The sequence below is a fragment of the Pholcus phalangioides genome, unplaced genomic scaffold (assembly GCF_987345545.1).
Source record: "Pholcus phalangioides strain wild (caught in Gottingen) unplaced genomic scaffold, Ppha-v1.0 ptg000015l_1, whole genome shotgun sequence".
NCBI lineage: Eukaryota > Metazoa > Arthropoda > Arachnida > Araneae > Pholcidae > Pholcus > Pholcus phalangioides.
Window position 1 is genome coordinate 40,629,945 of NW_028301608.1, and position 14,865 is coordinate 40,644,809.

At 36.3% G+C, this 14,865-nt stretch overlaps 1 protein-coding gene across 1 annotated transcript in view; it reads right to left on the minus strand.

The window, feature by feature from the left end:
* Positions 1-14,865, minus strand: part of LOC149076023 (uncharacterized) — a 50,191-nt gene that overhangs the window by 14,400 nt on the left and 20,926 nt on the right. Inside the window, exons 2-4 of the mRNA XM_089243545.1 lie at positions 6,151-6,287; positions 5,457-5,750; positions 598-741 (exon numbers count right to left, since the gene is read on the minus strand). Coding sequence (XP_089099671.1) covers positions 598-741; positions 5,457-5,750; positions 6,151-6,238 — 526 coding nt within the window. The 5' untranslated portion in view covers positions 6,239-6,287. The remainder of the gene's footprint in view (positions 1-597; positions 742-5,456; positions 5,751-6,150; positions 6,288-14,865) is intronic.

Here is a 14,865-nt window from a genome sequence, read left to right on the forward strand (position 1 = left end):
TCAAAAAATATTCGTTATATCGAGGTTTTTAATTCATTTACTGAAGGTTTTGACTTCTATTTTCGCCAGAGTTTCAGAAAAAAATTAGTTGAAGGGAGAAAATTTGTTGAACCGGAGTTCATTAAATCGGATCCGTTACATAATACGTAGTTTATGTAAAGACCTAGCAAGAAAATGACCTGTTTGAGGCTTTCTTCAATATCTTGGTTCATTGAATTTGCCGCTAATGCTTAAAATATAATTAAACACTGCATGCTCAATCCGAAAACCCCCCCCCCCCCCGTACGGTGAGTCGTATTCGCCGGGCAGGGGTAAGTTACTCATAATTAAACACTGCCCGTGTCTGTTATATGTATCTAGTTCATTGGACTTTTATTCGTTCGAGTTTAAGACTCACTGTCATAGATGAATTATAGAGAGGTCGCACAGCTGGATCAGTTGATTAATTCATTCCCAAAGAATCAGTCCGCGATACTTGGAAAGTATTAAATCTTATTTCTGAAATCGACCATGATCCGATCACACTATTCGTCAAAGAATCAAAATTTCCATTCAAAATGTAATATGTAGTACTTTTTTTTTCTGTTGTTAACTTACACAATTTCCGGCATACTTCATAGCCACTCTCTGTAAGCCTGAGTAGGACATCATTCTTCGGGCAGAGACAAGTTCCTCTCTGACAAGTCGCTTTTTCGGTGATGCAGTCCTCATCACTCGTGCAACTTCCACCAATTTTTGCACCTGCAAAATAGGAAAGAATTCAACCCAGACCTAATAAGGGGAAGGGGATTGAAATAATATATTACTAGAGCCCGGATTATATTCACTAAAACGTGCGGCGAAATATGCTCTAAAAATATGCAAATATGGACCTAAAATTGCCAAAATATGCATTAAAACCTCACAATATGCACAAAAAACCCCAAAATATACACTAAAAACCCAAAATATACAATAAACGATCCAGAAAAAGTTAAAAATTCCGAAACACCAAAAATGAGGAAAATACACATTAAAAGAATTACAGAGATGGTATTTTTTTTTTTCGGCCTGAAATATACTGAGAATATACAATTTCTCAGTACATTTCAGGCCGAAAAAATACCATCTCTGCATACAAAACGCCAACTGGGGCGAAAATTGCTGTAGTTAGACGGGCTTTGAAGACTGGACACACCCCGCTTCCCATCTCATAGAAGGCTGCTGACTCCACTCAGCGCTTCACGCTACTAATGCGTGTTAAAAGGAATTAAAAAGTGTGTCTCTGGTGTATTGTTTAGCGCACTCTTACGTCAGGGGATCCGGGTTCGATTCCCGGAGGAGGCAAATCACTTTTCTTTCCAAATATCAGTTTCGGCATTAACATCCAGAAAATTCAATTTTCATTAAAAGAATTGCACTCAAAAAGGGCAGATACGTTTTTAAATGAATATTTTCTATTTCTTAGTGCATATTCATTTACAAAAAAGAAAAAAATGTTTCTTATTTAGACATTTTTAATTTCTATTTTGTTGTAGCTGCTCAGTAACGAAATACCAGTAAAAAAGAATTTCGGCAATATTTCTAAAAAAAATCACTTCGTCACTGAAAAAGAAAAACTCTTTTGACATATCTATTTATAGCCTTACAATAAAACGGTTGGTATTTGGAAAGTACAGTACAGTCGAATCCTGTCATAACAAACTTCAAGAGACCGTAGAAATCACGTTATAACGTAATTTCGTTATAAAGGACTTTCAGGTTATTTCAAAATGTCCCTATGTAAACTTATCCGGAGGATTAGAAAAGTGTTCGGTAAAACAAGAATTTCGCTATAACGGTATTCGTTAAAACGGTTAAAACCACTGTATTGCAAACATCTCTATTAATTCACTAAATCTCACCTGCGGAAAACCGATGTTATACGAGTATAAAAATATTATGAGAAACATTTATTTGAAAGATTATATCAAAAAGTGATTAATTTTTGAGAAAATATTCAAAAATATTCACTTATTCTGAAAATTCTTTGAATATGCATTAATGCTAAAAAAAGCCAAAATATGCAAATGTATATGTGCATATACATTTGCATATAATCCGAGCTCTAAATATCGCTTTCTCGTCACTCCCCTTTTTCGGGCAGGCCAGGGTTTCACATGATTAAAGCTCGGAAGCTCGGGAAAAATGCATTAAACGCCTTAAAGGTGCCTTTTTGAATTTTTTCCTGCTGTAAAAGCCTATTTCGATATTTTTTCATGTTTATTCGTGAGTTTTCGAGGTGTTATTCTGCAGGACTTGGATATTTTTAACATTGAGAACTTAGAAATAATATTTTTATGTTTAAAATCTTCACCGCTTGGTACGCAAAAAGGAGGAAATTTGAATTTCCGTATTACCGCCGACCGACAGGTCGATTGCCCTCAGTCTGATTTTCATCATTGTATGTAATGAAGGTTTGATTTCGAAGCTTCTCGAATTTTTTCTAAGTGATCATATGTAAAAATTATGTCAAGAAATTGGAACAATATCGAAAATGTTCATTCGAGTGCCAGAGAAGAAATGTCTATCCCAGCGTCCTCTGTTGTTGGCATAAAAAATCAATTTGTGAATTGATTCATATTATATAGGAATATTTTAACGCATTTTTTTTTTTTTTAAATTTATGTTGCACGTTTATATATATTTGAGTTTAGGGGGTCATTCAATTATTACTTAAGTATCAATGGGGGTTTCCGATTTGCTGACTTTTGATGACAAGGGGGGAGGGGTTGGATGATTCTTACGTCAGTGCTCAGGAAATGTGTCCTGGCTGCTTAAGTGCTATGGAAATGTTTCCGGGCCGCTTAAGTGCTCTGGAACTGTGCAACGCATCACTCAAGTGATCCGTAATTATGCCACGGATCACTTGAGGAATCAAATGTTAATCTTGATAACTTGAGTGATGTAGAACCACACTGGGGGGGGGGGCCGCTTAAGTGCTCTAAAATTGTGCCACATGCCCCTCAATGGATCTCTAAATGTGCCACGGATCGTTTAAGTGTTCTGGAACTGTATCGCGGGTTACTTAAGTGATCTTTGAATGTTCCACTGGCAGCCCCGTCATTTAGGGAGGGCAGGGGGGCCGTTGCCACCCCCTGGCTTTTGAAAAATTTTTTTCAATATATATATACAAATATATATATACAAATATATATATACAAATATATATATACAAATATATATATACAAATATATATATACAAATATATATATACAAATATATATATATACATACATTGAGTACATGTGCTTTGCCCCCCCCCCCCGGAAGAAGTTGAAATGACGGCCCTGTCCACGAGGCCTACTTCAGTGATATAAAAATGTGCCACGGACCACTTAAATGCTCTGGAATTGTGCCACGGGTTATTTAAGCGATCTGTAAATGTGTCGCTTAGTTAGTTTTTACAAAATTGAGTTTGTGAGGGCAAGCCACATCAGATAATTTTCAGGGCCACATTTGGTCCGCGGGGTCAAGGGCTTACCATATATGGCTCAAAGGGTAGGTCGCAATGAATTTCTTAAAGAGAAATTTTGAGTTCTTACCCTTCAAATAGCATTTAAATTAACAGAAATCGATTATAAGAACATATACATGTATTTTCTTCCGAAATTTTAATTTAAAAAAGAATTACGTCTGGGGGGGGCAGGTGCAGGAGCTCCCTATGCCCCCCTACCGCGTACGTTTCTGATCCCGCCAATATGCGTTAGGAAGTAGGGGGCAGTGCTGACGAAATTTTGCTGACAAGGGAGGGGGGTCAAAAATGGCAAAATATTTGCTGACGTAATACTGGAACGGCCCCTTAGTTATAGAGAAATTTGATGCGGTTAAATATCGGTTAATATATTTTTGTCTTATTTTGTTGTTGGAGGGCAAATTTCATTCCTTTTCGAGACAGTTTAAGTTTCGATTTTGTACGTGTCAAAATAAATTAGTTTTGTTTTTTTTAGCGTATTATCTATTTTTGACTTTAAATTTAAGTGACCTGGAGTGCTATTTAAGATAATTTAAGTGGCCCGTGGCACATTTCCAGATCACTTATGTGGCCCACGACACTTTTTCAAACCAACGAAATGGCCGCAACCTTCACAAGGTTGAGCACCCTTGCTCAATCTTTTCCAATGGTCAAAACAATATAACTGCCCGATTGGCGCAGTGCTAAAGATGCTCGTCTTCCTCTATGAAGGTTACCATCAAGGTCCATGGGTTCGAATCCGGGCATAGAACATCAGAAGCAAGTTCTTTACCAACCGAACCTGGGGCGAACACCGATGGATAGAGCCTTCATTTCCCATCCACTGGTTGGAAATTGTCGTATGGCGATATATGACCGGAGTTGGTGTGCGGTGAAGTAGCATGATATAACTAACGCCACAGATCCTAGTGTTTGTACCATGCAATTTTAGTATTTTAATTAGCACTATATTAGTTAGAGCAGTGTTTCTTGACCTTTTTCAGCTCATGGCCCCCTGTGGATCACATTTTCTTCTCGTGGCCCCCCCGCCCTATCCAGGGCCCCCCCCCCCTCTACCCTCATCAAAGATTGAGATACAATTTTTTTTTTATTATGAATGAAATTTTAATAAATCAGATCAATCTCTGGAATCCTGGCTAGGCACGGACTCAAAGATGGCGGATTATCATCTCTCCCAGGAGTCAAATTATATGTTAAAAAACAGTCTGTGCAAAATACGGTACGATCCAACGAACCTGCACGATAAATCGACCCTCCCAACACATCAACCGTTTCTCTGGAGGCCCTCCATACTTAGCTGGAAGTAACAGATGAAAATCATAGTACCAGATCCCATATAGTGCAGTCCCCTCCCTCCATTATAGACATGAAGACCCGGGTCATGCCCACATAGACCCAAGGGTTAAGATGACCCTGGTTCTATGAACGGATCTGATGAATTCTGAAAGTAGTAATATTTTTTTCAACCATGTTTCACTTTTAAAGCTTTTTTCTCTTCATAGCTCTCTATGACTCCCTTCACCACCTGTCGTGGATCACCTTTCTTCTGATTTTCTCCCGTGGCCCCCCCTAGAATATCCCAGGACCGCAAGGGGGCCATATGGCTCCAGGTTGAGAACCACTGAGTTAGAGTATCTTCTTTTTTTATAGTACAAAACACACGTATCTTCCGCTTATTTTGTACAAATGTTTTATGGACGACACGGTTAAGAACCCCAAAAGATGGATGTTTGGTCACTTTTGCTGCTAAAAACCGAGAAAAATTTACGGGATTTTGCATACATTATAAGAATATTCTACGCATGACTTATTACAGACATTACCACCTAGAGAGACAATCTTGGGATGGTTTGCGCTCTTTCCCAAAGGGATGGACGATGGACGAAGCCTTATTGTAGGTGAACTTAGTTATGACCCATGATAATACAGAGAAATAACACAATAATGAAGTCGTCTACTTACGGTTGACTATCAGGAAACCCGGAATGGATATCGAAGTGTTCTTCACGAAGCATGATATTTTGCCAGTCATCTGATGCTTCACTGAAGTGAGAAGAATCCTTGACCAGTACAGGGTCTGTCCGGTGTCATTGAGGAATGTGTATCCTTCAACGATTGAGTCTGGACGAACTCTGTCGTTGAATTCCCAGGAGAAAGTTACGTTCTTCGGATACGAACACGTGAACGTTACGTTGTCGCCCGCGAATACGATGGACTCCAGAGGCTCGATGGACAAGTCCATCTGTCTTCTGTGGCCTATCGTTAGAAGAAAGAAAATTCAGAGAATAACATTTATAGAAAATACTTTCCGTATTCGCATTCATCACATACGTAGCAGCTATTTATTACATTACAAACCCCCCCCCCCCCACCTGCACCCTCATATGGTTGATGGCACAAATCGCAACAAATATTATGATATGTGCCAACAGCAGTACCGTTGTGCACTTATTAAAAACATCTTCTACCGCCTTTGCTATTGCGACTCGGCCACACATTCTGTGACCAAAACTACTTGTGTGTGTGTTGTGTTTGTGTGTGTCTTTTATAACCTTTTAAAGTTTGTCTCATGAATTTAGACTCACCCTATAGATCATATGACAAAGCTGTCTTGAATATTGAAGGTAGTTTCACTTTTACTTCACATAGTACTTACTTCTAGGCATTCCCTTGACCGACAACGTCAGGAGAAACATCACTGCGGCAACGACAACGACATAATACCAGCTACGTACTGCCATCATCTCATTAGCAGTAGAGACAGCATCTTTTTAGCTCATTGTTAAGTGAAAGCTGGAGATGAACAAAATACCAAATAAAAAATTTATCATCATTATCACAACTAATGAAAAGATAGTAATACAAGCGTAATTTCCTAAATGTTATGCAGTATTATCTTAATTTCATGGAATAAAGTCACGATTTACACACGGCTTTAAAAGTTATTTCTTAGCCCTTTAAGGCTAATAAAAAAGAGGAGAGAGAGAGGCTGTGCGGCCCATTCAATATATTTTTTCCAACATTCTGACTTCAAGTGGTTCTATTGAATTTCCATGAACATTCTTTTATGTATATTTCTTTTATATACATTCTTTCGTACAGGGCCGGAACGGTGGAGGGGGTAGGGGAGCAACTGCCTTAGCTGGTGATTCGTGGTTGAGGTAAAACAACTTCATCAATAGGGCTTTATCCACCAATGTCAATATTACAGTGAAAACCTTATGTGAGCACCAGTAACAGGAAAACTAGTCCGAGTGGCACAATGGTAAGATGCTCGTCTTCCACTATGAATGTTACCGTCAAGGTCCAGAGATTCGAATGCTGGCAAGAACTGACATCAAGTTCTTTACCTAGCGAACCTGGGACGACCACCGATAGATGGCACTTTCATTTCCCACCTAACTCCACTGGTTGGAAATTGCCATATGGCGATATATGACCGGAGTTGGTTTGCAATATAAAGTAGTGATAGGAAAATTGCGAAATTTTTAAAATGTTTTGCATTTTTTATACTAAAAAAATGCATTATAAAATCATAAAAAAACATAAATGTCAGAAAATCTGTTATTTCAGTTTTTCTTCAAATTTCCATTTTTTTCCTTTTTTTGTGAAATAATTCACTTCATTCAAGTTTTTTCAGCCAAGACAATGCAGGTTATATATATATATATATATATATATATATATATACATACAATTTTTTCAGAATTTTATTGCTAAATTTTATGTAATAAATCACGCTTTTTTCCGGAGGCACTTCCTCTTTGTGCTCACTTGCTAACTCGATCATTCATTCACTCATGTAGAACTGATCTTGGAGAATTAATTGTTTGTAAGGGAATTTTCCTGGTGGTTAATTGCATAAACGGTGAACTGTTGTCGGTAAATTTTCCGAACAAGGTTGGTAACTGACGCATTTCGGGAATGAATGTCTTGAAACCATGTCCGTTTCTAGAAGACAGCTATATCGACATCTTTAAAATTTGAAAGTCTAATAGGAATCCTATTGTTCCTGTTTGAAATTGAAATTTATCCAACCTTAGCCCGATTTTTTAAAGATTTTAAATTATGACGAATTTTCCTAACGCATACTGAAAATTTTATTTCTTTTTCAGGCACCGTATTAGTTATTATTCCCCCCCCCCCCCACAAGCCATAGAAGAACAAACTTTTTTCCCCAACAATTCAGGAACATAATTCTCTGAAAATGATTTTACGGGATCATTTTTGAAACATCCCGTAAACTCTTTTGCTGATTTTCAGAGGCTAGTGTTTGAATTCGTTATAACGGATTTTTTATTTTTGTAATATTGGAGTTTTCAATGCTTTGTTCCTATGTAAACTTTTTGAGGATTAGAAAAGCTTTCGTTACAACGAAATTTCGCTATAACGGTACTCGTTAAAACGGGATTTGACTGTGCTTCATTTTTCAACGTTTCGTGCTCAGTTTTCTGAAAAACGACTATATAAAGACGTGACGTCATCGAGAATAAGGAAAAAAAAGGTATTTGTTTTATCTGCATCCGTTATAAAGCCTCTAAGCAACCACCGGATGCTAACTATTTTTGGTCATAATGTGAGAGTATAGCAACATATCGCTAAACTTTTATCTGAATTTTTTCCTTCCCACTCACCTGGGAATGCGAGATTATCACATAATACTGAGAAAGCTAAAAGAACTCTCGAACACAACTCTTTTTGAGCTCACTTTTTTTTATTTTTCCCGCCCAAGTGTTTCGAACGCGCCTCTTCCGCTTTATCTTTCGAGCACATTTTACGTCCTATGATAACGCTCACACACACTACACGCACATTCAAGTGAAATGCAAAAATAAATATTTATTCTTTCGCTCTACACGATAAGGTTATCAGAACAGTTAATAAAAATCCACTATCGCTAGTGTTAACCGAACACACATTCGGTATACACGATTGCTCGTCAACAACACGAACGTATTTTCCTCCTGATTGTGAATGAACATGCTGTAAAATCTCATTAAAGGAAAATGCATTGAAGTCATGCGTCAAGGAAGTTTTAAATGATGAAACTACGTTTGTTATTTACCGAAGAAATAATGACTACAGGATATAATATGATTACATGAGTTTGTTCTCTAATTTTTTGGTGTTAATGTTAAAATATATCCCTTTCGTATATTAATGGTCCTGTCAGTTTTCAATTTTTTCACACACGTATGCAATAAACTTTAACATTTTAGCACTCGAAAAACCTTCCCACTAATGAGACTGACTCAGAAAACTTTAGTAGTTGAAATTCTTTAGTTATAATCTATTTCCTTTTGTGCTATGCGCGTCATTGTGCTGTTGCGTAAAGTGGTGTCATGCATTTTATCCTCATTTCACCAACTTCTCAATTTTCAAGACGCGATGTCATCATGTCAATGCAGGTCTGTGTATTTCAATAACTAACGATAATCGGGAAATGTGAATTTTATAAGATACAAATTTTCAAAATATCAAGTTTTAACAGGCAAATTGCCAATCAAGATGACAAAAAAAAATTGAAAAGGTAAAAAAATTAAGAAACATGAGAAAATATATAAATAGTATAATGTACACACGCTGTCACGTAAATTTGGATGGATTTTAAAATATCATAAAAAATCGATAAATTGACGTACAGGGGGGCTGTTTGCTTCTATAGGCAAGCGAAATTTTACACTATGAAAATGTTATGAAAGTTCTATCATAAAACTTGCAAAATGTAACCAATAAGCGTATCGGTTACATTCGAGCGAATATAACCAATAGAGTTGTTGGTTGTTGGTTTTTTTAGTTTTTGTAAAAGATCTTTCATCAAACTTTTATAGTGTATTCCCGGCATTAGGCTTGTCAAAAAGAGTAGGATTTTTTTAGGCACAAGGAAATTAAAAAATGAAAATTATTTACGATAGGTAACCCAACGTTTAGAAAATACATCTAGATCAGCGTTTCTCAACCTATGGTCCGCGGACCAGAGGTAGTACACGTCGATAGCATAGGTGGTCCAGGCAGACTTGATAAAATTATTCCTCCAGTGTAACTGATATTAGAACTCCATATGGGGTCAAATAAAATTATACCTTCATACTTAAATCGATTACACATCATCTAGGAGAATGCAGGAAATTGTGATTCTAAATACGGGATATCTCTAAATTTTACCAAAAATTACGATTTATTATTTTAAATGCAATTGGCTAATTACTTCTAAAATTGCTGAAGGGTGTGGGAAATAAAGGATTTGATTTTCTTTTCGATTTTCCGACGTGCATAAAAATGAGAAAATTTACCATTTCTTCAACTAATGACTTATTAATATTTAATTGGTGATTGTATAATGAATATTATTTTTTTCCCTGTATATTACGTTATTTCTAACATATTACGTCAACATTTTAGCATCTGAAACTGAAATGTTCTTCAAATTACTATTTGCGTAAAAACAACTACTCGTACTCTGTTTTTTGACGTGTAGCAGGGCTGGATCTGGAGTCCTGCAAACTACGCGGCCGCAGAAGACAACTGAAGAGGGGCCGACTTTTTAGCGTGCCAACTGAAGGAGAGGGGCAGCGTTTTATCATCAAAATGTATTCGCTTACACTTGAAAAACGTCCAGAACCTGCCCTGCAGTGATTAAAAGATGAAAAAAGTTTCATTTGTGAGAAGACATTTATTACCCACGCGCAAGAATATGATTCATATTGGTCGACGACTGACCACGAAGTCAGGAGGATGTTACGTATCATCATTTATATTTACACGGAAAATTCTGTTCGACGGAAATGCAAGGTCAGCAGATAACACGCGAGGTTTTTCAAGTACAGGAAGAAAATCGAGGGGAAAAAAGTGAGAACTAGTGAGAGATTAAGAATTTAAAATCAAAAAAGTCCTTGATGAGTATTAGATGTGCCAAGTGCCTGATAAGCTTTTCTCCGCTACTAAATCAGCCCTAATAAGAAAGAAAACAAGAGCGCCATTCACACAAAACGCTTTTCACAATATTTCAAGAGAGATTTGAACTCTCAACAGACAGGTTTGAAAGTTGGATGAAAGAATGCGATTTGAATATAAATTCATACAATGTGTGCACGCATACTAGAACAAGTAGGAAAATAGATTACAATAATCGCGATGATTTAAATTTATATTTTTGAAATTTTAGAAAAAAAAATTAGACAAGCAAGAGATAAGCTCACGTAATATACTGCAAATCTCTATACCCATGCGATCCGAGAATTTGTTCGTTTTTTGCCAAAAAAAATTGTTAGTGTTTACGAACGTTGAACATAACTACGACTACACGCCACTTTGTATGGTGTGTTTGTTACGGTACATGTGATAAATCGGTTATTATACATACATACTTACCAATCGTCTTGGTAAATTTGATAAAAATTTATCACTTTTACATATATACATATATAAAGTTGCCTTTTTATAAGTTCGAGTTATGTGTATAAAACAGCCTTTTGTGGCGCTATACTGTAACTTTTGAAGTTTTACATTGAAATCTGGTTTTGTCAGTTACTCTTTTGATGCATACTATATATATATATATATATACGGGGCGATTATAAAAAAACTATCCCGACATATGGGCCCCTAATTATCATACCATTCACAGAAACTGAATGAAATTTTGGCATAAGGTATTTTGAGGTATGCGCTCAAGAATGATATGGAAAACAACAGTATCACTCTAACAGTTACGGTTACAGTGATAAAATTTCGAAAATATCAAATGGCAACACCATTTTTTTTTGTATTGGAATGCGATCTCCATACTGAAAAACACTAAATAGCGTTGGAATGGCACCTGTAGCACGAAAATCCACGGAGCTAGGCAAGGAAAAAGTAAAAAGGACTTTGCCGTGCACCAGAGCATTGTTCGTTTCATTCGTCACACCGTTTCTTCGGCTGAGATCCCAGCCTGATTAGTCCTCCACAAGGTCATGTGGAAAATTTGTGAAACACAATAAAATGCTTTATTTTATGCTGCTTCTCTGTCCTTATTGGTTGTCCTCACTTTTAGCCTATCTACCGCCGGTGATTTTCATGCTACAGTTGCCGTTCGAACGCTATTTAGGGTTTTTCACAATGGAGATCGCATTCCAATACAAAAAACTTGGTGTTGCCATTTGATATTTTCGAAATTTTCTCACTGTAACCGTAACTGTTAGAGTGACACTGTTGTTTTCCATATCATTCTTGAGCGCATACATCAAAATACCTTGTGCCAAAATTTCATTCAGTTTCTGTGAATGGTATGATAGTTAGGGGCCCATATGTCGGGATAGTTTTTTTATAATCACCCTGTATATATTTATTTATTTATTTATATTCGAGTAGAAATATAACCACGTTGAGTGAACTAAATATATATATATATATATATATAATAAAGAGATGGAATGAACTAGAGGAAATGATACAAGAATTGGCGAAGCAAGTATTCAGATTCAGGTCGGCTGGAAAATGAATCTGCAAAAGCACAGAGGTAGAGGAAGTAGAAAGCTATGTATACCTGGGACAAGATATCACCATGGACAACGGAGTCATTAATGAAATAAACCGAAGGATCAGGATTAGATGGGCACTTTTGGCAGAAACAGTGTAATTCTGAAGAGCCATATGCCATTATGCCTGAAAAAGAAAAGTTTTTAACCAGTGTGTGCTACCAGCACTGACTTATGGAGCTGAAACGTGGACATTCACAAGCAAGACGATACAAAGGCTACAGACAAAGGCTGCAAAGGAGTATGGAAAGGTGTATGAAGGTGTATGAAAAGAGACTTCATTTTTTGAATATGTTTCATTTGGATGAACGCAGGTGTCGAGAAGATATGATCGAAGTGTTCAAAATTTTCAATGGGATGGATAGGATGGACCATGAACTTTTAGTACACCGCCAATCGACTGCTTTTACAAGGGGACACCAGTATCGATTGGTGAGGGACAATGCAAGGTTATGGTGTCGCGGGGAATTTTTCTCTAATAGGGTTGTTAATAAATGGAATAGCTTACCCCCGGAGGTAGTAAATTGTAGCACAATTGACACGTTTAAAAAGAAATACGATAAACATGTTGGGGTAAATCGAGAAGCTATCCATTCTTAGAATAAGACAACCATAAGTATTCATTATGGGCATTGTATAATATTTTATCATGTGTATATATTGTTTATAATTTGTGTCAATTGCATTTTTAATTGGGTTGCTGTATTTTTTAAATATGACATCCATATTTTTATGGGCATCTTTTTATCAGCCACCTCGTTGGGCATTTTGTCTGTTGTGGCGTTGTATTTGTACGCTAGGCATCACAAGGAGAGACAGAAAACGAATCACTTAGACGTCATACTATACGGGTACCAAGGCCAAATAAAACTTGTTTCCAAAAATTTTTCCTTTATTTAGCTCCCAAAATATTTAATTTACTTCCTCAGTTAATAAGTGAACAATCTTCATGTACATCTTTTTTTTATCAATTTAAAATCTTGGTTGTTAACTCAAGAAGATTTAAATTATCTGTTTGATATTGTAATGTAATCTTCTTTTATCTTGCATACGCCGCTAAATGACAAATTTTTTTGCTTATCAATTCCATTCCTGTTGCCACTTATTTCTTGATGTTATATATATATGTGTGATTTTTTTTTTCTTTCTTTTTTTCTCTCGCTATTATTTATGCCGACAGACATGTATCGGATATTTTGTGGGCTCACAAGCTTGCTTAGCCCCTAATGTTTTGTAACTGTCTTTAAAAATCTTTAAATAAGGAACCACGCAAAGGTATGGGAAAGAATCAAACTTTTGAAATGGAAATGGACTGGACATATTGCAAGAAGACAGGACACCAGATGCACCACAAGTATTCTAGACCGGTACCCCGTGGTGTTAAACTTCCGAGAAGGCGTCCCCACCCAAGATGGATTGACGAGATCAGTAGCAAGAGTCAACTGGATGGCTAAAGCATTAGACAGAGCAGAATGGAAAAATATAGAGGAGACCTTCATCCAGCAGTGGATTGAAAATTGTTGTTGTTGATGATGATGATGAATAAAGATGGAAGATTTCAAAAAAGCAACTTATCGTTATGCTAAAAGCATTCAACATGTTAAAAATCGAAGATGAATAATTCAAATCGAAAAAAATTGACGAAATCGTTGAGCTCAACATATAAAGCTATCTTTAAGATCGTCATCAGGGGGAAAAACCCAAAAGAACAGCCAAAAAATATGCAAACGTTTCTGACAGTACATTTGCCTTAAGCCTAAACTGATGTACTAGTTCCCCAACGTTTGCAATAAGTACATAGGAAAAAAGTAACAAAAAATAACATACATATACTCGGCGAATGTAAATTTGATAAATATCAAAAAAAATTCCAAATGAGTCTAGTATGTGTATGAATATGGTCGTACTCCATTATGATAAGAAATTTTGCGATCGTACCTCGATATAATGATACAATACATGTATGAATTATCAAGTAGCTTATACTTGTATTATACTTGTATATACATAGTACGTTATCATGCATATAATATATCATATAGTATGATTTATCATGTCGACCCACGACACGACGCTTGCGTATTATGCATAATCACCCGTATAAGTAGTAATTTTTTAGTACTTACTAAATTTGCCAACGACGCTTGGGTAGACCGGTCTACTATGCATAATGTCCAATAAAAGTGATAAATTTAAGAAAATTTGTCAAACTTACCAAATTGCTCGGCGATTGTAATTTTAAATGTAGGTGATAAGTATAAGTTAAGTAATTATATAATAAATAGAAATAATAAATAAAATAATGTATTATAATTTAAATTCGCATGTTTTCAATCCTGTTTACCAAGAAAATGTAACTTTTTTCCAACATATTATTAATTAAAAATTTAGGTTTTGCAGTCTAGAATACACATATTGAAATTTTTTTTTATATAATAACCATTGATTGGAATTATTGGTTGTCAATTGATTGCAGAGGGTTATAAATAATACGAAGTATTTTGAAGGTCTTTTCCACTAGAAATATTTTTCTAGGCAGAATAAAGGGGTTTTTTTCTGAGCAGAGAGGACTCTCTGCCAGTCCAGATTCTATCTATATTATATTCAATTTCACGTTCTACATCATGTATTCTCAATCCATGGTTCGCGGGCCAAGTGTGGTCCACGGAGTCATCAGATGTGGCCCGCGTCTTCAAACGCAATTTTGTAAAAATTAACTACGCGGCACATAAACGAATCTGTTAAGTGAACCACGGCATATTTGCGTATCATTTGAGTAACATGCGGCACAGTTCTAGAGCACTGAAGCGGCCTGCGGCACCCTTTCGAAACCACTTAAGTGACCTGCGACA